General features: G+C 42.4%; 6 protein-coding genes across 6 annotated transcripts; 3 read left to right on the top strand and 3 right to left on the bottom strand.

The window, feature by feature from the left end:
- Positions 1–587: 587 nt before the first annotated feature.
- Positions 588–26,190, top strand: ube2r2 (ubiquitin-conjugating enzyme E2R 2). Its single transcript, XM_015009384.2, has 6 exons — positions 588–1,252; positions 1,482–1,701; positions 4,674–4,760; positions 5,963–6,060; positions 6,548–6,682; positions 21,399–26,190. Exons 2-6 carry the CDS (start codon positions 1,519–1,521, stop codon positions 21,682–21,684), a joined length of 789 nt encoding a protein of 262 aa, XP_014864870.1. The 5' UTR covers positions 588–1,252; positions 1,482–1,518; the 3' UTR covers positions 21,685–26,190.
- On the top strand, positions 6,877–7,861 carry LOC148159621 (ADP-ribose glycohydrolase OARD1-like). The gene is made up of 4 exons (XM_088005471.1): positions 6,877–7,210; positions 7,310–7,368; positions 7,453–7,565; positions 7,663–7,861. Exons 1-4 carry the CDS (start codon positions 7,018–7,020, stop codon positions 7,784–7,786), a joined length of 489 nt encoding a protein of 162 aa, XP_087861597.1. The 5' UTR covers positions 6,877–7,017; the 3' UTR covers positions 7,787–7,861.
- On the bottom strand, positions 11,327–13,029 carry LOC148159620 (uncharacterized). Its single transcript, XM_088005469.1, has 3 exons — positions 12,503–13,029; positions 12,343–12,393; positions 11,327–12,254 (listed from the first exon to the last, which is right to left on the bottom strand). Exons 1-3 carry the CDS (start codon positions 12,684–12,686, stop codon positions 11,575–11,577), a joined length of 915 nt encoding a protein of 304 aa, XP_087861595.1. The 5' UTR covers positions 12,687–13,029; the 3' UTR covers positions 11,327–11,574.
- LOC148159619 (ADP-ribose glycohydrolase OARD1-like) lies at positions 13,153–14,137 on the bottom strand. The gene is made up of 4 exons (XM_088005470.1): positions 13,804–14,137; positions 13,646–13,704; positions 13,449–13,561; positions 13,153–13,351 (listed from the first exon to the last, which is right to left on the bottom strand). Exons 1-4 carry the CDS (start codon positions 13,994–13,996, stop codon positions 13,228–13,230), a joined length of 489 nt encoding a protein of 162 aa, XP_087861596.1. The 5' UTR covers positions 13,997–14,137; the 3' UTR covers positions 13,153–13,227.
- LOC148159618 (uncharacterized) lies at positions 14,246–15,654 on the top strand. The gene is made up of 3 exons (XM_088005468.1): positions 14,246–14,546; positions 14,656–14,706; positions 14,796–15,654. Exons 1-3 carry the CDS (start codon positions 14,372–14,374, stop codon positions 15,473–15,475), a joined length of 906 nt encoding a protein of 301 aa, XP_087861594.1. The 5' UTR covers positions 14,246–14,371; the 3' UTR covers positions 15,476–15,654.
- LOC148159617 (ADP-ribose glycohydrolase OARD1-like) lies at positions 19,898–20,888 on the bottom strand. The gene is made up of 4 exons (XM_088005467.1): positions 20,547–20,888; positions 20,389–20,447; positions 20,194–20,306; positions 19,898–20,096 (listed from the first exon to the last, which is right to left on the bottom strand). The coding sequence occupies exons 1-4, from the start codon at positions 20,737–20,739 to the stop codon at positions 19,973–19,975; spliced, it is 489 nt and encodes a 162-aa protein (XP_087861593.1). The 5' UTR covers positions 20,740–20,888; the 3' UTR covers positions 19,898–19,972.
- Positions 26,191–26,310: the final 120 nt, after the last annotated feature.

Below are 26,310 nucleotides of genomic sequence, written 5' to 3'. Positions count from 1 at the left end.
AAAAACCCGGAGCAATCCAATAATTCGCTATACTTTAATTATATTTGATCACTTGAACAATAAATATTTTGGTTCTGATGATCCCTGAAGTGTACTGAAGTTTTTGGGATGTAACTAAAAACACATTTTTAAAGATTATTCTAACATTTCTTCTAATTTAACACATTCAACGTACAAAAAATGTACAGCATTTTTTTTGGATTTCTGTATAATCCGAAAAAGTGCTAATTTAAGGGTTTGAAATCAATCGTGATACTCACGGTAGCGCAAATGTAAAATACTTTATTTAGCATCACCTGGATATTCTATTCACCTTTTCAAACTTTTAGATAGTGTCCATTATTTATTTAAAACCAATACAAATTTTCTAGTTATAAAATCCTGAAAAAATGTTTTTCAAAAATAAATACAACCTAGTTTAAAGATAAAAACAGCTTTATGATTAAAAAATTGTCAACTCTTGTTTTCAGTTTTATGACGATAAATATTCTTCTTCTTCTTCTTCTTCTTCTTCTTCTTCTTATTATTATTATTATTATTATTATTATACAAAAAAATAAGTGCTTTCTGAAACTGTTGATGAAATTTGGAACAAGGTGTTTTTTTTCTACTTTGGGTGCGCGCACGTCGCTGTGTACGCGCATTACGTTCTGCAGACACGCGCAATGATAGCCGGAAGCATCGATGGGAGGAAAATAAAAATCGATAAAAGCCAGTGTAATTCGCGAGTGTAAAAAAAATTCTCCTACTTGCTGTCCTTTCTCTGACCACAGGCTCGAGTTCCTGCGTGTTTTTATCTCACCGCCGTGCCGGAGGGGACGACAGACGGCAGAAAACCCGCTCCGTTTTGCGAAGTTGCTCGGTGGGGGTTTATAGCTGACGTGTGGAGAAGTTGAGACTGCTGGAGCGGAGATAAACAAACATAAACAAGCAGGGGTCAGTTGAGAGCCTGTTCGAACCGAACCAGTAGCTCGGGGAGATGGCAGGGACAGCCAAACCCCGGTTTTGAGCCCGGGAATGATCCGCAGGAGACGGTGACTTCCACTGAGACTTGCTTCTTCATGTCAACTGTCAACATTGGCAACACAAAAGAATTTGGAAAACACGAGGAGCAGCCACAGGCTTTAGGAGGAAATCCACTGCTCCACTTACTGTTGTCCACACACAGCGACGTTAGCATGGCCGGCCAATGAGTTCACCTTTCAGGTTTCAGCTGGGAGCAAACGAAAACGTATAGTTCAAGGAGGCAGAGGTAAACACTTTTTGTTTTTTTTAAAACTTTGCAGTTTTCTACCTTTAAGGGCCACAGAAGAAACCTAGCTTGACAGGCCACATAGCATGTTTGTATTTTAATTCTTGATGTAGCATTTTGGTTTGTCTGTTTACACCAAGTTAAAAAAAGACAGACTCCAAGCTGTTGACTCAGTTTGTTACCTTCAAATAGAACCGTCCGTCTCATGATCTCTCTGTCTCCTCTCTAGGTTTGCTGATCTGTGGCCCCTGGGTGTCACAAGTGGAATGAACATGGCCCACCAGGCAACCCCTAGTTCTCAGAAGGCCCTGATGATGGAGCTGAAGTCCCTGCAGGAGCAGCCGGTGGAGGGCTTCCGCATCACCCTGGTAGAGGAGTCTGATCTCTACAACTGGGAAGTGGCCATCTTCGGACCGCCCAATACTCTGTATGAAGGAGGCTACTTCAAGGTGGGAGAAATCTGCACAAATGGTCACTTTGCATTCATTATCGCAAAGAGCTGCTTGGATGCAGCATTTGCAAGGTTGTGATATTACTATGTAATGGTAATGATGCCATATTGTTACCATATTATCATGCTGAAGGGCACTGAAGCATTGGGAACATCTTGATGATAAAAGTGAAAAGAGGAAAAGTTTGGTTTATCGCAAACAATATTGCCTTTCCAATGTTTAACAAAAACATAATTGCAAGTATTTCTCAAATTGTCCAAAATATGTATTCAGAAATATGAAAAGTTTTGCATGATTACCTAAAATGACTTTTAGGTTAAAGAAGATAATGGTTACGTTAGACCTCAGTTTCTTTGCTTTTCTTTTTCTCTTCTATCATCTCGATGTCCTTAAAACTTTGAGCTTAGCATCTTGATGGCAATAAAACACATTTGCATGCTGAGCGCGAATGCAAGGCTCTTAAAATACATTCGTCCATCTAATCCAAGTTAATTTTGCAATGACCATTTAAATTTATTTGTTCAAACCCAAAGAGTCCCACCATCCTAGAGATCTAAAAAGTATAATTCACATCTTCATGCTTCTTCTGACCTCTTCGGCAAGTCGATTTTTTTTTTCAGTCATTAATTCTGGCTCCATTCTCAGTCTCCACTCCTCATCACTGTACGGTGGTTGTAATTCAGAAAGCTATTTTTAGCTTGGTGACCGCTATAAATGGCACTTCAGCACAGAGAACGAGTAGGAGAGAAGGGCTAGATTAGATTGCCCATCTGTCTTTTTCTCAAAAAAAGACAGATGAAAGACAGAAGATGCAGGTCAGACACGGGTTTGTGTGTGGTTGTGTTCACACAGGTGTAGCTGGAGCTTACAACGGGTGTACAAAATAGGTCAAATAATTAGTTGGGTGGGGGTTTTGCCCTGCCTTTTTTAAACTTTGTACAATACTTCCTCATCCTCACACGTATCTCACTTGCTGATAAAAATAAGAGAAGCATTAGAAAAAGGCTGAGGATCCAGATTTATAGATGCTAAAGATGGATGCTGTGGTTGAAAGTAAATATCTCAGTAAGTAGAAGCACTGTTTGTTAGGCTAGCAAATATATTTACTTGCTATTTAGAGTTTTCATGGCTTGAATCAGTGTAATGTTCTATAATAGCAAATATCAATAACCTCGAGTCAAAATACCTCAATTTGAACATTTTCCGGTAAAGATTAATCTTTGTTTAAACAAAGAGTTTAAACAAATTTAAATTGGTTTTCCTTTGGGATCAGTAAGGTGTTTTTGATATGAATTGAATTGAAAATGTATAGCTTGATTTAATTTAATGCTTGAACTCGGGGCACTCAAGCTCTTTGTCTGGAATCTCATTTATGGATGTGTAAGCGTAGGAACGATATGATGGAAAATCTTAGGGATTTTCTGACCATAACTAGATTAAACCTTGATGTTTGTTGATGCAGGCCACTTGCTCAGCTCTGTTTACATCTTTTGTGGTTGGATGACCCCTTCACACATAAAAATATGTGGAACCTTAGAAAAGGAAATGGCAAGCCATTCACCTGTCAACAAAGGTGTAATTCTTTTACTGTTTGAGGTAAATAAATGTGATTCAGAGTTCCTGATTTACCTGACCTGGTATTTCCTGATCTCTTAAATTGAAACATGACTAACGTGTCTCTGCAGAATGTGATGACAGGCTGTTGAGGTAATGTGCTGGAACAGGGAAACATCTAAAACATGCAGGGCAATGTACCCCCAAGATCAAGGTTAGGAAACACTGATCCTACCTGCATATTTATTTTATTTATTTATTTTTTAATTGACATCTTCATTTAACTGACACAAGTATTTTGTCAAATATGTACTTAGTACAAATACATGGGGTTGTAAGAAGGACATTCAGACAGTTGTTATAAAATAAGATAAAAATTTGTTTTTTTATTTTAATGTTTTGTGCTTGTCTTATGCTTCTGAGCAAATAAAAAAAACATAACTATGTGTAAAACTCCTGCCAATCTATGGCGATATTTATGTTCATGCTACAACGTGGCTGTGGTGGTGCAGTTCAGTGATTAGCTGTGGACTGACGATAGTCTTATCTGACTGACATGCAGCTAATTTGAGGCTGCTGGGTGCACACCCAGGCTCCCATGCTTAACACTTAATAACTGGACAGTGATAAACTGAGAAAAAAAAAACTGAACCAGACAGCAAAACTATTCATAACCCTTGAACTTTTCTACATTTTGCCGACACACCTATGTACGTTTTTGGCATTTTTTGTGATAAACTAGGACGAGGAAGTGCATAACCGTTCAGATGAAGAAAAGCAATATGAGTTTTTTTTTAATGATTTCTTTTTACAAATTCTGAAAAGCGCTTTACTCTGATACCCCTAAATAAAAAAACCATGTAACAAATTAACTTTGAGATTACTTATTTAGTAAACAGCAGGTTTATTACAGCACTAAAGAATGTCACTATTGAAGAGCAAAACTAACATTGCACATCATCCTCAAAGTTAAGCACGGTAGTGGCAGTACCGGCCCGCGGGGATGTTTTTCTACGGCAGGGACAGAGAAGCTGGTCAGAGTTGATGGAAACGGGAAGAAAAAGGGATTTATTGTATGACGTTTGCTCCAAGTCAACATTTAAAGTATAAGATTTTACTCAAAAATTACCATTTTGTAATGAACCATTTTGGTTCAACTTGCAAAGTGAACAGTTTGCTGAATTGTCACAATTCAGCTGTATTAAGGTCTTGCTTAAAGCAGCCAGCACTTTTTTCATGCTGTTGAATAAAGTAGTTACTTGTGTTCCCTTTACCAATAAATTTTTTTATTTTTTTGACTCCGCCGCATTTACTTTAAGGTTAAAGTCACCTGTCATTTGACGCTGTACAGCTGAGGTCCAGCAAAGGCTCAAAAGTACATAAACTACATTAACTCTCTCTGTTTATTCTTCCAGGCTCACATCAAGTTCCCAGTTGACTACCCATACTCCCCTCCTACGTTTCGCTTCCTCACCAAGATGTGGCACCCAAATATTTACGAGGTGAGAGCTTTCGGCTGATCTGGATGTAATGCCCACTTTTGTTGGTCATATGGCTTTTAGAGTTTCTGTTGCACTGAAGTTGTTGTTTACTTAATGAGGTTTACGGTGGTTAAAGCACGTTTTAGTGACAACCTACGCATGCGTTAGGTAATAAGAGAGTTTTGGTTAATAACATTTGATTCTTTTTAATTTTTTATTATTTCTTACTGATTCTCCTCAAACAGATTTCAGATGGGATAAATAAGACGGTTGCATTTATGTCTTATTTCCTTTTTGGGCTCCAAATACGTGACATAAGCCATCAAAAAAACAAAGATTTATTAAATCTCACAGTTGTCATTTGCAACAAAAACGAGGCTCATGCTAAGTGCTTAAAGACTCAAATTGATGAGATTTTGTTATCTTGCTCCACAAAAGGTGCATGTAAACTTTGCAACGATCTAAGACAGAAATAGGTTTAGTGTGAAAGACTGTTCAAATATTGCTACTTTGGTTTTGTTCTACGTCACATTCTTACACATTGTTTGGTGCATTATGTTCAATGGAAGTTTATATTCCTTTCTGAGAAACATAGCAGATGAAAAAACTGTGTGCCCTACAGAAGACCATCACAGCCAGGCTGAAACACTAAACCACAGCTGTGCGTCAGTAAAATGAGTGTTGTGATCGGCCCTTACAGCGCAGATTGAATTTTTTTTTTTATCGTAAAAAGAGAGTAAAATAAAACCTTCTTTCTTTTTTCCTAAGCACACCTCATTCATCTTGTCGGAAAACACCATGAGGATAATCCCGCAGCCTCACTCGAATTTACTAAGGACTTAGGAAAAGTAAACTGTGCTGCAATGAAAATCCAATAATCACGTAACTCAAACAGGTTGTAAGTTGAGCTTCAAAATGCAAAAGAAGAAACAGGAGCAAGAGAGAGAGAGAGAGAGAAAAAATAGAAGGTAAAAGATTAAGACTTGTATTTGAACTCAAACAGCCTGTTCATTGAATCAAAAATAAGCACACAAATGTGACTTTCGTGCCATTTTTGTGTCGAGCATCAACACCGCCATGAGCTCATGAGGGATTAGGAGGAAGGCAAAGACAGTGGAACAATATCTGTCATATTATAATGACAGATGTCAGTAGAATCTCTTCTTGATTTTTTTATTTTTTTTTAGCATTTCTTATGTGTGTGCCATTTGTTGTTTCCCCAGAACGGAGATGTGTGCATCTCCATTTTGCACCCTCCGGTCGACGACCCCCAGAGCGGGGAGCTGCCGTCTGAGAGGTGGAACCCCACCCAGAACGTCAGGTATTCCCTCTGCAACACGCGACGTCTGGTGATTTTTGTTGTCTTGGATGACTCTTGAAAGCAGGCTAAAAAAAAAAAAAAAAAAAAACCTGAAGGAGTGACTGTTTATTTTGTTCATCTTCTAAAGAGCAAAAATGAAACAGAGGCCCCATTTGACTCTTCAATCTCTCATGCATTTTATTACAGTTTGATGCTAATTTAGAAAACACAAGGCTTCGTTCTTAAAAAAATAAAAAAATAAACGTGGGAGGGGGGAGACACACTGATAGAGCAGCTTTGTTGAATAACTGCTAAATTTAGCACGTCAGCAGGATTCACATCACAGAGGGAAAACTGCTGAGTCCGTGTTTGGGAACTCGAGCAGAGTGGAGGTAGCGTGTAATTGAGCCACATGAGGGACGCAGGATGAGCATAATGTGTCTGACCGTGCCGACGCAATCCGATGCCTGACTGTGTGTACGTGTTGCTGTGCTCTCTCTGCCGTCAGGACGATCCTGCTCAGTGTGATCTCTCTGCTCAATGAGCCCAACACCTTCTCGCCAGCCAATGTAGACGCCTCGGTCATGTTTCGCAAATGGAGGGACAGCAAAGGCAAAGATAAAGAGTATGCAGAGATTATAAGGTAACGCACTGCGGTGGCTGTCAACGGGTGCCTCTGCTGCATGGAGTTAATTTACTTTAGCCATTCACTTCCAAACATTGATCTCAGGTGCTATTAGAGAAGCTAAGTACACCCTTCATCTCAATCAAAGTGACAGGTAGGCGGGACTTCCGGTTAAGGGGGGAGGGGGGTGAGTGTGAGTGGGGTAGGGGTGGGGGTCTATATGTTAATGAATTTAACACCTCTGACAGCAGCGGGTGGTGGCGCCTATTGTAATTGCCCGTCTGGGGCTGTTATAAAGTTGTCAGCTCTAGTTTTTATAGTTTTCCCCAAGTAGTTGTTTAAAAATAAACAGTATGAAGATGTGCAAAACTAAAAAACTTTACCGATCAGCCAAGTGGTCATTGAAGTATATGACTGGAGATTTGTTCTCCTGCCCGCGGTATGAATCCATGGCCCATTGCATCAGCGAAGACTGTCGCATGGGGCTCGGCATAGCAGTGACGTTCAAGAAGAAGTTTGGACGTGTCTCAGCGTTAAAGGAGCAGAGTAAGTCAGACTAGTTACTAAAACAGTCTTTGTTAAAAAATAAAAATAAAATAAATAAAATAACAAAAAACAACGTTTCATGTTTATGTTTCCTAACAGAGAAGCTGCCAGGGCAGTGTGCTGTCCTGACACACGGTCAGCGCTTCATCTACTATCTGGTATAGCACGCTGTAGAAGCAAAAAAAAAAAAAAAAGTTGTTTTGTTACGCCATCTTGTAACCGTAGCCTGTTATGCGTTTCAGATCACAAAGAAAAAAGCCAGCCACAAGCCCACATACATCAGCTTGAGACAGAGTCTGGAAGATATGAAATATCACTGCTTACAAAACGGTGTCAACAGGGTTTCAATCCCACGGTTAGTAGAAACTATTATAATAATAAAATATCCCTTAACTCTTCTTTAGCGGGCGGTTATTAAACCATGTGTTTTATCTTGTCTCTCCCCACCACAGAATCGGCTGCGGGCTGGACCAGTTGGAATGGTCAAAAGTGTCAGAGATCCTGGAAGAGGTCTTTAAAGATGCTAATATCACCGTCACGGTGTACAGCCTGCCAGGGATAAAGCTGAAACCTTAGCTCTAATTGTTTGTACTCAGACAGCAATATACCTGTATTCTGCACCTTTTGTCAAATAAATATTTTACTCGTCAACCGGACTTTTGTCTTTTATTGCTCCAGACTAGCGGTACTCAGCTGTTGATATGTGTATTCTGTACCTTTTGTCAAATAAGTGTTTTAATTGTCTTAGACCCCTCACCGCGCGACTTGCGCCTGAAGTGGTCCAGACTAGCTGGCTCCTTAGCGCTGATTGGTTGAATTCAACCGCTATTCAGATCCTAACACACCCACCTGTCCACGTGGGTGGTGTCGTAGCATTACGTGGCGTGGTTTAATAGGTCGACAAAAGGTGGTGGGTGGTTCTCCACACCTCTCCTATTTTGTAACGGTACTAGTTTCTTAACTATTTCACTGAATCCCTACCAGCGTTTACCGACGGGATCCTGCTGAAGGTACATTTGTGTTTTAATTGTCTTCTTTTATTTATTTTCACTCTAAGAAAATAAAATCTAAATAATGGCGGTGCTTTCTGATTCTCAGTTCAACGATATATTCAGCAATGGTAAGTAGCAGAACTTTTCTTTTTTTTTTTTTTTTTTTTTATCTCTTTCTTAAAGCTGTGGGGGAGTGTTTGGATGTTACATTCGAGCGCTGTAATTTGTCTACAGATACATCCAGCAATGCAGCAGATGCAACCATCCTAGCCCAACCCGATTCTCAGTTCAGCTGTATATTCAGCGTCAGTAAGTACCGCAGCTTTTTTTTTTTTTCTCCCCCCTGAAAGCATGTTTAAGACCGGGCGGAGGTGTGGGGTTTGGGGTGTTACGTTCACGTATTGTAATTTGTCTACAGACCCGATTGCTGAGGTACCGGATGACGTCTTCCTAACACAATTTCTCACCGGTCAGTATACCTGTATTTTATTTTTTTATTTTTATTTTTTTAACAAGTTCTTAAATCAAAGAAGGTGACTAATCATTTTAATATGCAGATTCACCGGCCCCTCGGGTTGTTTCCGGAGATGAGGGGAGGGCTCGGCCCAGGAATCGTCTGTCGCTAAGTAGATCAAGACCGTATGATCGTGTTCTCAGCAATATAACAAACACACAGCACAACCCGACAATCACCATCAACGACTCAGACGTCAACGACTCAGAAGACGACTTCCTGCCACCTCATCAGAGTGTTCGTTCGAACACAGCTTCACCGGCTAACGGGGCTAGCACACGTGCCGCTAGCACACCTCCAGCCGACGCAAGACAACGTATCGCTCCACGGGGTACCCAGCAGCGCAACGCATCTAGTGGCGGTGGTACACGCGCCGCTAACACACTCCCAACCACCGCAAGACAACGGGTCGCTCCACGGGGTCCCCAGCAGCGCAACGCATCTAGCGGGGGTGGTACACGCAGCGCTAGCACACCCCCAACCACCGCAAGACAACGGGACGCTCCACGGGGTCCCCAGCAGCGCGTCGCATCTAGCGGGGGTGTTACACGCAACGCTACCGTCCATCCCCCCAACACCAGCAGGCGACGCGCATCTAATTCTACAGATGCTAACGCAGCTAACCAGCATCGCAACCCAGCTAACGGGGCTAGGACACATTCTGCGAACAACGAAGCGTACAACCCCCACCAAGCGGTAAGGGGTCTCGGTAAGTTTATTTAATTAGCAACCTGTTAAAAAATAAATAAAAATAAATAATTATCATTACCATGACGCTAAATGTACTAAGAATGTTATTCTGTTTTACAGCCTTATCTCCACGAGCACTGGACAGAGCTTACCTCGCTGATGAATTAATTTCAGGTACATTCTACCTTATTATTTTTCTCCTCCCTTCAACTTCTTTGTGTCAGCTATAGATGTTAATTTTTTCTGTCTGTTTTCTATCTTTTCAGAGGCTTTGCTGTTCGTGAATCAAACCCCAGCCAGAGGAAGCGTTCGATCCAGGAGTGGTAGAAGAATCCGTACACGACGTTTGGACCGGATTAATAAAGCACGTGCCACAACACTTCTTGAAGCAAGTCAGATTCTGATACGACTATTTCCAACGATGTAAAAGGTGATCGTTAAATGTGTACCATAATTCTCACATTGTTTTTTGTACTCACTATCTGGGTAAATATGGGTGAACGAGTTGGTAGCGATGATCCCCAGGGAATAAACTTTGTACAGGAATCATCAGATTATGCAACATTAATTCAGAACTCAATCTGTGTTTTGAACAGACTTGCTTTAGCGTTACAACCTTTACAAAATACAGACAGTCCTGCGCATAGCCCGCCTCACAGTCCTTTAAGGTCACCCGTTTCAAACGAATCTGAAGCACCACACCCGTTCAGTCAAATTGACGAGGCGGTAAACGGGTTAAATGAATACACAACATTAATTCAGAACTCAATCTGTGTTTTGAACAGTCTTGCTTTAGCATTGCAACCTTTACGAAATACAAACAGTCCTACACATAGCCCGCCTCACAGTCCTTTAAGACCGACTGTTTCAAACGAACCTGAAGCACCAGACCCGTTCAGACAAATTGGTGAGATAATAAAACGGTTAAATACTCAACAAAATGGGTCATCAGAGGACGCTGCACCTGCCTCTACACCAGAGGATGCTGTTCCATCCACATCAGCTGCTAGTTTTCAGACTTTAGCTGCAGCGACCTCTGATGCAGAGGACGCTGCACCTGCCTCTACACCAGATGATGCTGTCCCATCCACATCAGCTGCTAGTTTTCAGACTTTAGCTGCAGCTACCTCTGATGCAGAGGCAGGTGCAGCGTCCTCTGCATCAGAGGTCGCTGCAGCTAAAGTCTGAAAACTAGCAGCTGATGTGGATGGAACAGCATCCTCTGGTGTAGAGGCAGGTGCAGCGTCCTCTGATGACCCATTTTGTTGAGTATTTAACCGTTTTATTATCTCACCAATTTGTCTGAACGGGTCTGGTGCTTCAGGTTCGTTTGAAACAGTCGGTCTTAAAGGACTGTGAGGCGGGCTATGTGTAGGACTGTTTGTATTTCGTAAAGGTTGCAATGCTAAAGCAAGACTGTTCAAAACACAGATTGAGTTCTGAATTAATGTTGTGTATTCATTTAACCCGTTTACCGCCTCGTCAATTTGACTGAACGGGTGTGGTGCTTCAGATTCGTTTGAAACGGGTGACCTTAAAGGACTGTGAGGCGGGCTATGCGCAGGACTGTCTGTATTTTGTAAAGGTTGTAACGCTAAAGCAAGTCTGTTCAAAACACAGATTGAGTTCTGAATTAATGTTGCATAATCTGATGATTCCTGTACAAAGTTTATTCCCTGGGGATCATCGCTACCAACTCGTTCACCCATATTTACCCAGATAGTGAGTACAAAAAACAATGTGAGAATTATGGTACACATTTAACGATCACCTTTTACATCGTTGGAAATAGTCGTATCAGAATCTGACTTGCTTCAAGAAGTGTTGTGGCACGTGCTTTATTAATCCGGTCCAAACGTCGTGTACGGATTCTTCTACCACTCCTGGATCGAACGCTTCCTCTGGCTGGGGTTTGATTCACGAACAGCAAAGCCTCTGAAAAGATAGAAAACAGACAGAAAAAATTAACATCTATAGCTGACACAAAGAAGTTGAAGGGAGGAGAAAAATAATAAGGTAGAATGTACCTGAAATTAATTCATCAGCGAGGTAAGCTCTGTCCAGTGCTCGTGGAGATAAGGCTGTAAAACAGAATAACATTCTTAGTACATTTAGCGTCATGGTAATGATAATTATTTATTTTTATTTATTTTTTAACAGGTTGCTAATTAAATAAACTTACCGAGACCCCTTACCGCTTGGTGGGGGTTGTACGCTTCGTTGTTCGCAGAATGTGTCCTAGCCCCGTTAGCTGGGTTGCGATGCTGGTTAGCTGCGTTAGCATCTGTAGAATTAGATGCGCGTCGCCTGCTGGTGTTGGGGGGATGGACGGTAGCGTTGCGTGTAACACCCCCGCTAGATGCGACGCGCTGCTGGGGACCCCGTGGAGCGTCCCGTTGTCTTGCGGTGGTTGGGGGTGTGCTAGCGCTGCGTGTACCACCCCCGCTAGATGCGTTGCGCTGCTGGGGACCCCGTGGAGCGACCCGTTGTCTTGCGGTGGTTGGGAGTGTGTTAGCGGCGCGTGTACCACCGCCACTAGATGCGTTGCGCTGCTGGGTACCCCGTGGAGCGATACGTTGTCTTGCGTCGGCTGGAGGTGTGCTAGCGGCACGTGTGCTAGCCCCGTTAGCCGGTGAAGCTGTGTTCGAACGAACACTCTGATGAGGTGGCAGGAAGTCGTCTTCTGAGTCGTTGACGTCTGAGTCGTTGATGGTGATTGTCGGGTTGTGCTGTGTGTTTGTTATATTGCTGAGAACACGATCATACGGTCTTGATCTACTTAGCGACAGACGATTCCTGGGCCGAGCCCTCCCCTCATCTCCGGAAACAACCCGAGGGGCCGGTGAATCTGCATATTAAAATGATTAGTCACCTTCTTTGATTTAAGAACTTGTTAAAAAAATAAAAATAAAAAAATAAAATACAGGTATACTGACCGGTGAGAAATTGTGTTAGGAAGACGTCATCCGGTACCTCAGCAATCGGGTCTGTAGACAAATTACAATACGTGAACGTAACACCCCAAACCCCACACCTCCGCCCGGTCTTAAACATGCTTTCAGGGGGGAGAAAAAAAAAAAAAGCTGCGGTACTTACTGACGCTGAATATACAGCTGAACTGAGAATCGGGTTGGGCTAGGATGGTTGCATCTGCTGCATTGCTGGATGTATCTGTAGACAAATTACAGCGCTCGAATGTAACATCCAAACACTCCCCCACAGCTTTAAGAAAGAGATAAAAAAAAAAAAAAAAAAAAAGAAAAGTTCTGCTACTTACCATTGCTGAATATATCGTTGAACTGAGAATCAGAAAGCACCGCCATTATTTAGATTTTATTTTCTTAGAGTGAAAATAAATAAAAGAAGACAATTAAAACACAAATGTACCTTCAGCAGGATCCCGTCGGTAAACGCTGGTAGGGATTCAGTGAAATAGTTAAGAAACTAGTACCGTTACAAAATAGGAGAGGTGTGGAGAACCACCCACCACCTTTTGTCGACCTATTAAACCACGCCACGTAATGCTACGACACCACCCACGTGGACAGGTGGGTGTGTTAGGATCTGAATAGCGGTTGAATTCAACCAATCAGCGCTAAGGAGCCAGCTAGTCTGGACCACTTCAGGCGCAAGTCGCGCGGTGAGGGGTCTAAGACAATTAAAACACTTATTTGACAAAAGGTACAGAATACACATATCAACAGCTGAGTACCGCTAGTCTGGAGCAATAAAAGACAAAAGTCCGGTTGACGAGTAAAATATTTATTTGACAAAAGGTGCAGAATACAGGTATATTGCTGTCTGAGTACAAACAATTAGAGCTAAGGTTTCAGCTTTATCCCTGGCAGGCTGTACACCGTGACGGTGATATTAGCATCTTTAAAGACCTCTTCCAGGATCTCTGACACTTTTGACCATTCCAACTGGTCCAGCCCGCAGCCGATTCTGTGGTGGGGAGAGACAAGATAAAACACATGGTTTAATAACCGCCCGCTAAAGAAGAGTTAAGGGATATTTTATTATTATAATAGTTTCTACTAACCGTGGGATTGAAACCCTGTTGACACCGTTTTGTAAGCAGTGATATTTCATATCTTCCAGACTCTGTCTCAAGCTGATGTATGTGGGCTTGTGGCTGGCTTTTTTCTTTGTGATCTGAAACGCATAACAGGCTACGGTTACAAGATGGCGTAACAAAACAACTTTTTTTTTTTTTTTTGCTTCTACAGCGTGCTATACCAGATAGTAGATGAAGCGCTGACCGTGTGTCAGGACAGCACACTGCCCTGGCAGCTTCTCTGTTAGGAAACATAAACATGAAACGTTGTTTTTTGTTATTTTATTTATTTTATTTTTATTTTTTAACAAAGACTGTTTTAGTAACTAGTCTGACTTACTCTGCTCCTTTAACGCTGAGACACGTCCAAACTTCTTCTTGAACGTCACTGCTATGCCGAGCCCCATGCGACAGTCTTCGCTGATGCAATGGGCCATGGATTCATACCGCGGGCAGGAGAACAAATCTCCAGTCATATACTTCAATGACCACTTGGCTGATCGGTAAAGTTTTTTAGTTTTGCACATCTTCATACTGTTTATTTTTAAACAACTACTTGGGGAAAACTATAAAAACTAGAGCTGACAACTTTATAACAGCCCCAGACGGGCAATTACAATAGGCGCCACCACCCGCTGCTGTCAGAGGTGTTAAATTCATTAACATATAGACCCCCACCCCTACCCCACTCACACTCACCCCCCTCCCCCCTTAACCGGAAGTCCCGCCTACCTGTCACTTTGATTGAGATGAAGGGTGTACTTAGCTTCTCTAGCGTTTACCGACGGGATCCTGCTGAAGGTACATTTGTGTTTTAATTGTCTTCTTTTATTTATTTTCACTCTAAGAAAATAAAATCTAAATAATGGCGGTGCTTTCTGATTCTCAGTTCAACGATATATTCAGCAATGGTAAGTAGCAGAACTTTTCTTTTTTTTTTTTATCTCTTTCTTAAAGCTGTGGGGGAGTGTTTGGATGTTACATTCGAGCGCTGTAATTTGTCTACAGATACATCCAGCAATGCAGCAGATGCAACCATCCTAGCCCAACCCGATTCTCAGTTCAGCTGTATATTCAGCGTCAGTAAGTACCGCAGCTTTTTTTTTTTTTCTCCCCCCTGAAAGCATGTTTAAGACCGGGCGGAGGTGTGGGGTTTGGGGTGTTACGTTCACGTATTGTAATTTGTCTACAGACCCGATTGCTGAGGTACCGGATGACGTCTTCCTAACACAATTTCTCACCGGTCAGTATACCTGTATTTTATTTTTTTATTTTTATTTTTTTTAACAAGTTCTTAAATCAAAGAAGGTGACTAATCATTTTAATATGCAGATTCACCGGCCCCTCGGGTTGTTTCCGGAGATGAGGGGAGGGCTCGGCCCAGGAATCGTCTGTCGCTAAGTAGATCAAGACCGTATGATCGTGTTCTCAGCAATATAACAAACACACAGCACAACCCGACAATCACCATCAACGACTCAGACGTCAACGACTCAGAAGACGACTTCCTGCCACCTCATCAGAGTGTTCGTTCGAACACAGCTTCACCGGCTAACGGGGCTAGCACACGTGCCGCTAGCACACCTCCAGCCGCCGCAAGACAACGTATCGCTCCACGGGGTACCCAGCAGCGCAACGCATCTAGTGGCGGTGGTACACGCGCCGCTAACACACTCCCAACCACCGCAAGACAACGGGTCGCTCCACGGGGTCCCCAGCAGCGCAACGCATCTAGCGGGGGTGGTACACGCAGCGCTAGCACACCCCCAACCACCGCAAGACAACGGGACGCTCCACGGGGTCCCCAGCAGCGCGTCGCATCTAGCGGGGGTGTTACACGCAACGCTACCGCCCATCCCCCCAACATCAGCAGGCGACGCGCATCTAATTCTACAGATGCTAACGCAGCTAACCAGCATCGCAACCCAGCTAACGGGGCTAGGACACATTCTGCGAACAACGAAGCGTACAACCCCCACCAAGCGGTAAGGGGTCTCGGTAAGTTTATTTAATTAGCAACCTGTTAAAAAATAAATAAAAATAAATAATTATCATTACCATGACGCTAAATGTACTAAGAATGTTATTCTGTTTTACAGCCTTATCTCCACGAGCACTGGACAGAGCTTACCTCGCTGATGAATTAATTTCAGGTACATTCTACCTTATTATTTTTCTCCCCCCTTCAACTTCTTTGTGTCAGCTATAGATGTTAATTTTTTCTGTCTGTTTTCTATCTTTTCAGAGGCTTTGCTGTTCGTGAATCAAACCCCAGCCAGAGGAAGCGTTCGATCCAGGAGTGGTAGAAGAATCCGTACACGACGTTTGGACCGGATTAATAAAGCACGTGCCACAACACTTCTTGAAGCAAGTCAGATTCTGATACGACTATTTCCAACGATGTAAAAGGTGATCGTTAAATGTGTACCATAATTCTCACATTGTTTTTTGTACTCACTATCTGGGTAAATATGGGTGAACGAGTTGGTAGCGATGATCCCCAGGGAATAAACTTTGTACAGGAATCATCAGATTATGCAACATTAATTCAGAACTCAATCTGTGTTTTGAACAGACTTGCTTTAGCGTTACAACCTTTACAAAATACAGACAGTCCTGCGCATAGCCCGCCTCACAGTCCTTTAAGGTCACCCGTTTCAAACGAATCTGAAGCACCACACCCGTTCAGTCAAATTGACGAGGCGGTAAACGGGTTAAATGAATACACAACATTAATTCAGAACTCAATCTGTGTTTTGAACAGTCTTGCTTTAGCATTGCAACCTTTACGAAATACAAACAGTCCTACACATAGCCCGCCTCACAGTCCTTTAAGACCGACTGTTTCAAACGAACCTGAAGCACCAGACCCGTTCAGACAAATTGGTGAGATAATAAAACGGTTAAATACTCAACAAAATGGGTCATCAGAGGATGCTGTTCCATCCACATCAGCTGCTAGTTTTCAGACTTTAGCTGCAGCTACCTCTGATGCAGAGGACGCTGCACCTGCCTCTACACCAGAGGATGCTGTCCCATCCACATCAGCTGCTAGTTTTCAGACTTTAGCTGCAGCTACCTCTGATGCAGAGGACGCTGCACCTGCCTGTCGTTGAAATTCTCTCCCCTGCTCTACAGCCTGTCTATCTGTAAAACTCTGATTATAGACATGTGCCAGACTGATGGCAAAACAAAGTTGGTTATCACCGTTATCTACAATATACAGGTGGCGTCTCTTCTTATTAATCAGCTCACACTCTAAGGTTTTTGTTGCCTTACGTTTAACACCACCAGAAGGATCCCTCACGACCTGAAGAACAAATTCAAGGTTTCCAAATGAAAGTAAGCCGCCATTTGATTGTATGAGTTCATCCAAAAATTGGATAAAGGTTGGTTCTATTACATCATTGTCGGTAACACGAATATTTACATTCTGTGCAACATTATCCCCAACTAGTTCTAACTGGACAACGTCGTTACGTCTGGCTAACGTGCCTGCTACATCAGCTAGATCAATAAGGACATGCATAACATCTGTATAAAATGAGGCAAGGTCTGGTACAGACCCTGGGCACGGTGGTGGGATGCTAAAGGGACGCCTTATTTCTACGTTGTTAAAACGCTCGCGCTCAACTGGTGGCTGGTGATCTGACCCATTCTGAGCGTGGTTAGGTAAAAGTTGGCTACTCAGATTACCACCCTGTTGAACACCTACACCGGCTGCGGTGACGTCGGCTGATGTGGATGGGACAGCATCATCTGGTGTAGAGGCAGGTGCAGCGTCCTCTGCATCAGAGGTAGCTGCAGCTAAAGTCTGAAAACTAGCAGCTGATGTGGATGGGACAGCATCCTCTGGTGTAGAGGCAGGTGCAGCGTCCTCTGCATCAGAGGTAGCTGCAGCTAAAGTCTGAAAACTAGCAGCTGATGTGGATGGAACAGCATCCTCTGATGACCCATTTTGTTGAGTATTTAACCGTTTTATTATCTCACCAATTTGTCTGAACGGGTCTGGTGCTTCAGGTTCGTTTGAAACAGTCGGTCTTAAAGGACTGTGAGGCGGGCTATGTGTAGGACTGTTTGTATTTCGTAAAGGTTGCAATGCTAAAGCAAGACTGTTCAAAACACAGATTGAGTTCTGAATTAATGTTGTGTATTCATTTAACCCGTTTACCGCCTCGTCAATTTGACTGAACGGGTGTGGTGCTTCAGATTCGTTTGAAACGGGTGACCTTAAAGGACTGTGAGGCGGGCTATGCGCAGGACTGTCTGTATTTTGTAAAGGTTGTAACGCTAAAGCAAGTCTGTTCAAAACACAGATTGAGTTCTGAATTAATGTTGCATAATCTGATGATTCCTGTACAAAGTTTATTCCCTGGGGATCATCGCTACCAACTCGTTCACCCATATTTACCCAGATAGTGAGTACAAAAAACAATGTGAGAATTATGGTACACATTTAACGATCACCTTTTACATCGTTGGAAATAGTCGTATCAGAATCTGACTTGCTTCAAGAAGTGTTGTGGCACGTGCTTTATTAATCCGGTCCAAACGTCGTGTACGGATTCTTCTACCACTCCTGGATCGAACGCTTCCTCTGGCTGGGGTTTGATTCACGAACAGCAAAGCCTCTGAAAAGATAGAAAACAGACAGAAAAAATTAACATCTATAGCTGACACAAAGAAGTTGAAGGGGGGAGAAAAATAATAAGGTAGAATGTACCTGAAATTAATTCATCAGCGAGGTAAGCTCTGTCCAGTGCTCGTGGAGATAAGGCTGTAAAACAGAATAACATTCTTAGTACATTTAGCGTCATGGTAATGATAATTATTTATTTTTATTTATTTTTTAACAGGTTGCTAATTAAATAAACTTACCGAGACCCCTTACCGCTTGGTGGGGGTTGTACGCTTCGTTGTTCGCAGAATGTGTCCTAGCCCCGTTAGCTGGGTTGCGATGCTGGTTAGCTGCGTTAGCATCTGTAGAATTAGATGCGCGTCGCCTGCTGATGTTGGGGGGATGGGCGGTAGCGTTGCGTGTAACACCCCCGCTAGATGCGACGCGCTGCTGGGGACCCCGTGGAGCGTCCCGTTGTCTTGCGGTGGTTGGGGGTGTGCTAGCGCTGCGTGTACCACCCCCGCTAGATGCGTTGCGCTGCTGGGGACCCCGTGGAGCGACCCGTTGTCTTGCGGTGGTTGGGAGTGTGTTAGCGGCGCGTGTACCACCGCCACTAGATGCGTTGCGCTGCTGGGTACCCCGTGGAGCGATACGTTGTCTTGCGGCGGCTGGAGGTGTGCTAGCGGCACGTGTGCTAGCCCCGTTAGCCGGTGAAGCTGTGTTCGAACGAACACTCTGATGAGGTGGCAGGAAGTCGTCTTCTGAGTCGTTGACGTCTGAGTCGTTGATGGTGATTGTCGGGTTGTGCTGTGTGTTTGTTATATTGCTGAGAACACGATCATACGGTCTTGATCTACTTAGCGACAGACGATTCCTGGGCCGAGCCCTCCCCTCATCTCCGGAAACAACCCGAGGGGCCGGTGAATCTGCATATTAAAATGATTAGTCACCTTCTTTGATTTAAGAACTTGTTAAAAAAAATAAAAATAAAAAAATAAAATACAGGTATACTGACCGGTGAGAAATTGTGTTAGGAAGACGTCATCCGGTACCTCAGCAATCGGGTCTGTAGACAAATTACAATACGTGAACGTAACACCCCAAACCCCACACCTCCGCCCGGTCTTAAACATGCTTTCAGGGGGGAGAAAAAAAAAAAAAGCTGCGGTACTTACTGACGCTGAATATACAGCTGAACTGAGAATCGGGTTGGGCTAGGATGGTTGCATCTGCTGCATTGCTGGATGTATCTGTAGACAAATTACAGCGCTCGAATGTAACATCCAAACACTCCCCCACAGCTTTAAGAAAGAGATAAAAAAAAAAAAGAAAAGTTCTGCTACTTACCATTGCTGAATATATCGTTGAACTGAGAATCAGAAAGCACCGCCATTATTTAGATTTTATTTTCTTAGAGTGAAAATAAATAAAAGAAGACAATTAAAACACAAATGTACCTTCAGCAGGATCCCGTCGGTAAACGCTGGTAGGGATTCAGTGAAATAGTTAAGAAACTAGTACCGTTACAAAATAGGAGAGGTGTGGAGAACCACCCACCACCTTTTGTCGACCTATTAAACCACGCCACGTAATGCTACGACACCACCCACGTGGACAGGTGGGTGTGTTAGGATCTGAATAGCGGTTGAATTCAACCAATCAGCGCTAAGGAGCCAGCTAGTCTGGACCACTTCAGGCGCAAGTCGCGCGGTGAGGGGTCTAAGACAATTAAAACACTTATTTGACAAAAGGTACAGAATACACATATCAACAGCTGAGTACCGCTAGTCTGGAGCAATAAAAGACAAAAGTCCGGTTGACGAGTAAAATATTTATTTGACAAAAGGTGCAGAATACAGGTATATTGCTGTCTGAGTACAAACAATTAGAGCTAAGGTTTCAGCTTTATCCCTGGCAGGCTGTACACCGTGACGGTGATATTAGCATCTTTAAAGACCTCTTCCAGGATCTCTGACACTTTTGACCATTCCAACTGGTCCAGCCCGCAGCCGATTCTGTGGTGGGGAGAGACAAGATAAAACACATGGTTTAATAACCACCCGCTAAAGAAGAGTTAAGGGATATTTTATTATTATAATAGTTTCTACTAACCGTGGGATTGAAACCCTGTTGACACCGTTTTGTAAGCAGTGATATTTCATATCTTCCAGACTCTGTCTCAAGCTGATGTATGTGGGCTTGTGGCTGGCTTTTTTCTTTGTGATCTGAAACGCATAACAGGCTACGGTTACAAGATGGCGTAACAAAACAACTTTTTTTTTTTTTTGCTTCTACAGCGTGCTATACCAGATAGTAGATGAAGCGCTGACCGTGTGTCAGGACAGCACACTGCCCTGGCAGCTTCTCTGTTAGGAAACATAAACATGAAACGTTGTTTTTTGTTATTTTATTTATTTTATTTTTATTTTTTAACAAAGACTGTTTTAGTAACTAGTCTGACTTACTCTGCTCCTTTAACGCTGAGACACGTCCAAACTTCTTCTTGAACGTCACTGCTATGCCGAGCCCCATGCGACAGTCTTCGCTGATGCAATGGGCCATGGATTCATACCGCGGGCAGGAGAACAAATCTCCAGTCATATACTTCAATGACCACTTGGCTGATCGGTAAAGTTTTTTAGTTTTGCACATCTTCATACTGTTTATTTTTAAACAACTACTTGGGGAAAACTATAAAAACTAGAGCTGACAACTTTATAACAGCCCCAGACGGGCAATTACAATAGGCGCCACCACCCGCTGCTGTCAGAGGTGTTAAATTCATTAACATATAGACCCCCCACCCCTACCCCACTCACACTCACCCCCCTCCCCCCTTAACCGGAAGTCCCGCCTACCTGTCACTTTGATTGAGATGAAGGGTGTACTTAGCTTCTCTGCTATTTAGATTCATCACACACAGAGTGATCAAATACTTTGTGTTGTGCTTAACAGTTTTCATTGTAAGAAAATTATGTTGGTAGTAATTTTACCCTGATAAAGAAATAGTCTCCATTCACATCCGTCACCTGTGCTGGACCAACCAGATTTAAATCATTCCTGAAATGCGACTGGTTGAAAGATCATGTCTTCATCTCCAAAGTAGTCTTACTAAATTAAACAATATGCAACGTTTCACCTTTTTGTCACGTTTCTCTGTTTCCAGAAGGAAACATTTTTGAAGTCTGCCATATTTAGTGATGTCTTGTTTCAGTGAGATGCAGTTTAAACCTGTATTTCAAAGGCCAACACTAAGCTCAACGTTTTTTCAAACTCTTAGTTGTTTTCTCCCAATCCTCCCGCCATCTTGCCTGCAGGAAGCAGGTGTTGTCAACGGCGGCGGAGGCTGAGCGGGACGGTGTGAAGGTGCCGACCACGCTGGCCGAGTACTGCGTTCAGACCCGGGTCCCCTCTCAGGACAGCAGCTCCGACCTGCTCTACGACGACCTCTACGACGACGACATGGAGGAGGAGGACGAGGACGAAGACGAGAGCGAGATGGAGTCCGTGGGGGAGGCCGGGGCCATCAGCTGCCTGGAGGACTGTGGGACGTCCACCAGGCGCTACGACAACCAGGACGACTCTGGCAACGAAGACTCATGATGATCTGGACGATAAATCCTCCCTGAAAATTTAGTCCCGCGGTCGTCTTTCATTTTTCGGAGTATGTGGCCGTGCGTGCGTGCGTGCGTGCGTGCATGTGTTTGCACAAACAGTGGGGTCAAAAGTCTACTGCCAAAACATTTAATCATTTGTTAAACTGACACAAGTCTGATTGAGTCACTGTTTTCACACTCTGTCAAAAAAAAAAAGAAGAAACAACTTTGCAACAGATGTTTGTTGGCACTATTTCCACTTAAAGTCAGAGTTTGGTGTTCTCACCGTTTGCCTTAACAACACTTTGCACTCTGTCTAATGTTTAGCAAAGTTTGAGTAAAGAAATTATTCCAGCCCAGTCTAGGAGATTCTTCAAAATATTACTAAAACTCATATTTTAGATTTATAAAGCATTCAGTCATTTTTCATCCTCCATCTCCGCATGCAAACGTCAAACTAGACGACCCTCCTCACGAATATTTACATCTCCAATCTAATTTAATTTCCATGCTGCACCAGTTCCTCTCATATTTTCACTACACTCATGAAAATGTGATTACTCTCCATCCTTGCTTTGTGCCTTCAGTGTTGGCACAGTTCAGTGTCCTTCATGGACGCCATCTGGAGTCTGACTGGCCCAGGTTTGAATGACAGAAGAAACTTTGTGCGATCTTTGTCTTGACAATGCCACTATTGTTGAAAACCTAATGAATAGGTTTATTTTAGTATACGAGTTCTTCATTAGTGGAAATGTACTCATTAAAAAAATGAAACAAAGCGGGTTCTTTTGAGCTCAACAGGCTGTCGGCGCTGAGGAATGACGATAAGTTGCATTATCTGCCTGGAGTTGAGAGAGATTGGATCCGTGGTGTGTTTTCTTGCAGCTGTTTTCCCCATTTACCTAATTGAGACGATGTGTTCTCTGACTTGCCTCTTGTATTTCATGCTGCGTCTCAGACAGTCTGGTGAGGGGGGGACACTTGGCCCTTTGGCTCATTAGGCGATCAATGAGCTGGGCAGCTTGTCCTCTCAGCTCTCATTTAGGACGACTCTGTCTCTCGAAGTTCTCCGTTTGACTTTCACTTGATTGTCTTCCAGTGTCTTGGCCGATACCACACTGCAGCCATTTGAACGTGTGTATTTTATGGACACAAAGTGTTAAAAAAAAAAAAAAGAAGAGGCTCAAGGGTGGTGAAAACTTCTTGCAAGGTACTGTCACTCAATTTTTCTGTAATATCTCAGCCATTCGAGCTTCAGGGCCTCAGAGAGAAATGACGGTCAGTGACGATCCTCGGAACCAAACGACTCATCTCTACATCCCTTTCTTGCTTATTCCTAGACCACATCGCTCTGTCAGCCTCCGATCTGCATGATGTGAGCGTTCACACACCTCCGAATGTCGCATTCGGTCCATTTCTCGGTGCTTTGTCTTGAGTTTTCTTCTCGCTTCATCAGAATCAGAATTACTCTATAGGGACTTGTCCTTTAGACAAGCCAGACACTGAGATGCAGTTGATGAGAAGTAAAAAAAAAAAAAGAAAAGGTTGCTGTGTGACTCAAACTTGTGCTTTGATGCTACTTCATTAGAATTGAAAATGTATTTCTGTTAAAAGAACAGAAAAAAAAATCATTTAAATAGGACACTGATTGCCTGTTACCTGTTTGTGTGTGTGTGTGTGTGTGTGTATATGTGTGAGAGGATTTACTTTTAGCATTTTATTTTTGTTTGTTCTTTATGATGTCAAGTTTTTTATCTCCACCCAAACGTCCCTCCATTGGATTACAGTCAGACTCTTGTCACCTGAGCGATGAATGAAACTTCCAGCTTGAGAGAGAGGACTCGTCTTTTATTTCCTGCTTCTCTGCCAGCCTGAATCGGCTGGAGATTTTGAGGGATTAAAAAAAACAAACAACAGACCTTCTTAGTATTAAGCTTTTTGAACACGCTGAACAGCACAAAGTGACTGACGTAAAACACATGAATCTCACACAATCTTTGCGCTCTGAGAGTCTCTCGTCCCGTTTGAGCGCTCATTTCAAACGGATGGATTTTTACGCCACGGACAAAAACAAACCCCCACATGAAGTCTCATCTGAAAAGCATGCTGAGGATTTACATGTTTTTTTTTTTTGATTACACTTATAGGATACCCATTGGATTTTAATGTGAAGCTGAAGGAGTGAAAGCTTTTTCTCCTGGTCCTGTTCTTTGGGGGGCCACAGAAAGTGAGGAAGACTCTGGAAATGGACCTGCAACATGATTCGGAAAGATGCCCACAGATTTCTGGTTGTCACTAAATATTGCCTACTTTTGCCCACCCACCTCCCACTCCCAACCCCAATCATGCACAAACATAAACCTCTGTTAACGATTTAAAAACCTTGCATATCTCCAAGACGAATTGTTCAACATGTGATGTGCACAGATCAGCTATAATATTATGAAGTGAAAATCATCTTAGCCATTCTGACCCCTTTTTTTAGGCAGTAATTGATTACTTTTACGTTTAAGGAGTGATTTTAAGTGGCTTTAATTGGACTGCTGGGTCCTATCATCTCCACTATAGAGTTAAGAGATGCAGCTGTCAGGCTTTCGCTGGACAAAACTAATTTCTAGTTTTCTTTTCGTTCAGACCTGCCAAATCCCAATTTTTATTTTATTTCTAAGCGTTATAGATACAGATGGAACAATAAGGCTTAATAACTTCTGGATTTCTATGAGGACCGCTCTGCTAATTCAAATTTTGACAGATTCCACGTTTTTTGTTTTGTTTTTTTCCCTCAGCAAACTATAACATAAAAAAGAAACAAAACTGTGCAGGTATTATGATGTCAGTTGTAGTTTTGAGTCCAACATAAAAAATAAGATATTCCACTATCATCCCTAGTTATGCATCATAGCATATAGCTTAGTTTATTTATTTATTCTTATTAAACTCAACAACAGTGCACCGCTCTAGGTTAATTTGACTGAGGTCTTAAAATGTTCTTAATGCGTTTTCACTCAAATGTAAATTTCAGTGGAAAAATTAAAACTAACATGCATTTACCAAAAAACGGGAAATCGTGCTGCAAATTCATCGACAAAGATCGTAGGTTTGAATCCAACAAAAAATGAAAAATTACTATTGTTCATTCATTAGACTGTGTCTCTATCACATTCAGTGTGGAGTGAAGGGTTGAAATATGTTTTGACTTATCAGTGATTCTGAGGTTTTCCTGCTGAGTTTGAATTAAATTTAAAAAAAAAAAAAAGGAAAACGACTGTGGATTTCCAGGTCTGACATTAATTGTATAAAACCTAGACGTTCCTGCATTATGATCCACAACCTTTACAAACCCACAGAACTTTCCAGGGCTTTCCTGTTGCCTCCTTGCAACATGAAAATGTGCTCATTTAATAGAAAAAGTGACACTTCTTTGCTGCTAAAAAGTACAGCTGAATGTACCTAGGATTAAAGTTACCACTTCCTGGAAAATCCCCTCAATCCACTGAAAAACACACTAGTGAAGTCCAAGAAGTGATAAAATAATGAATAATCAACTTCTAGCGTCCAAACTAACCTAAATCCAAGTAACCATAGCAAAGAGAATGGGGAAACCCCGTGTATTTAGCTGTAGCTGGTTGCGGGTTAGCTTATTTAGCGCTTAAAGAAAACAAAAAGACAAGCCTGGCTCTGTCCAGTAGTAACAAGAGGTGCTAATGAGTACCTTTGGGTAAATAAAAACACAGCTTGTGCTTTTACTTGGACTCGGTTTCTGTGCGGGGCTACACTCCGAGCAGGAGACATGACCTCCGACAGAATTAGGCTAATTGTTCCCCTGATTCCCGCTTGTGCTAAGCTAGCTAACTTCGTGAGGTAGCTCGTATATTTACCACACATACCAAAGAGCTGCATCGGTTTTCTCAAGGATGTGAAATAAATTTCCACATCTGCTTAAGAGCCAAGTGTCAGTTCCTGGCAAAGCTTCAGATCTGTGATTAAGGCCTGGTAGGAGCGATAGCATCACCCAGTTATAAACTAAATGTCGGCCTTGGTTTTTATAAGGTAGAATGGAGGAAGGCAAGAGCTATTATTTAAAAAACAACTCCAAATTCCCTACACAGCCCCACACAAAATCTGAAATCTTTTAATTTAATGTGTGTATGTCTTTTTTTTTTTTTTAGAGTAAACAAATCCCCTCCAAAAACTCCACAGTGAAAGACAGACCCATCCACAATGTCCATCCTGTTGATACTGATCCATGTTTTGATTTTATTAGATTTTTTATTCTTCTATTGCAAGGGTGCAAATTTTATACATGAGGTTTCCGTTTTTGCAGACCCCCTTCAGTGTTGGGTTTGATTGTAAAATGATTTTGCTATCCCTCACTGAGCCTAAATATCATCAAACATGAAACATTTAAAGAAAGTAGGTCTTCAGGCTAAAGTTGAAAAAGTATGCAAGAGTAAAATTATTGTGTTCGAGTTGTAAAGTCATTAAGAAATAAATAAAAGTTGGTCTTTGATCAGTGGCTGTGGCTTCTTTCTGCTACGTTTGTAATTTTTTGGCTTTTATGGTTGGTTTATGGCTCCAAAGCACACAAGGGTTCAATAATTTTTACAGCTTTTATTTCATGCTGTCCATCAGC

The sequence above is a fragment of the Poecilia mexicana genome, unplaced genomic scaffold (assembly GCF_051168715.1).
Source record: "Poecilia mexicana isolate PSO_F unplaced genomic scaffold, ASM5116871v1 scaffold_5, whole genome shotgun sequence".
Taxonomy (NCBI): Eukaryota; Metazoa; Chordata; class Actinopteri; order Cyprinodontiformes; family Poeciliidae; genus Poecilia; species Poecilia mexicana.
The sequence above is the reverse complement of the archived record's forward strand: the minus strand, read 5'-3'. Positions and strand labels throughout refer to the sequence as shown.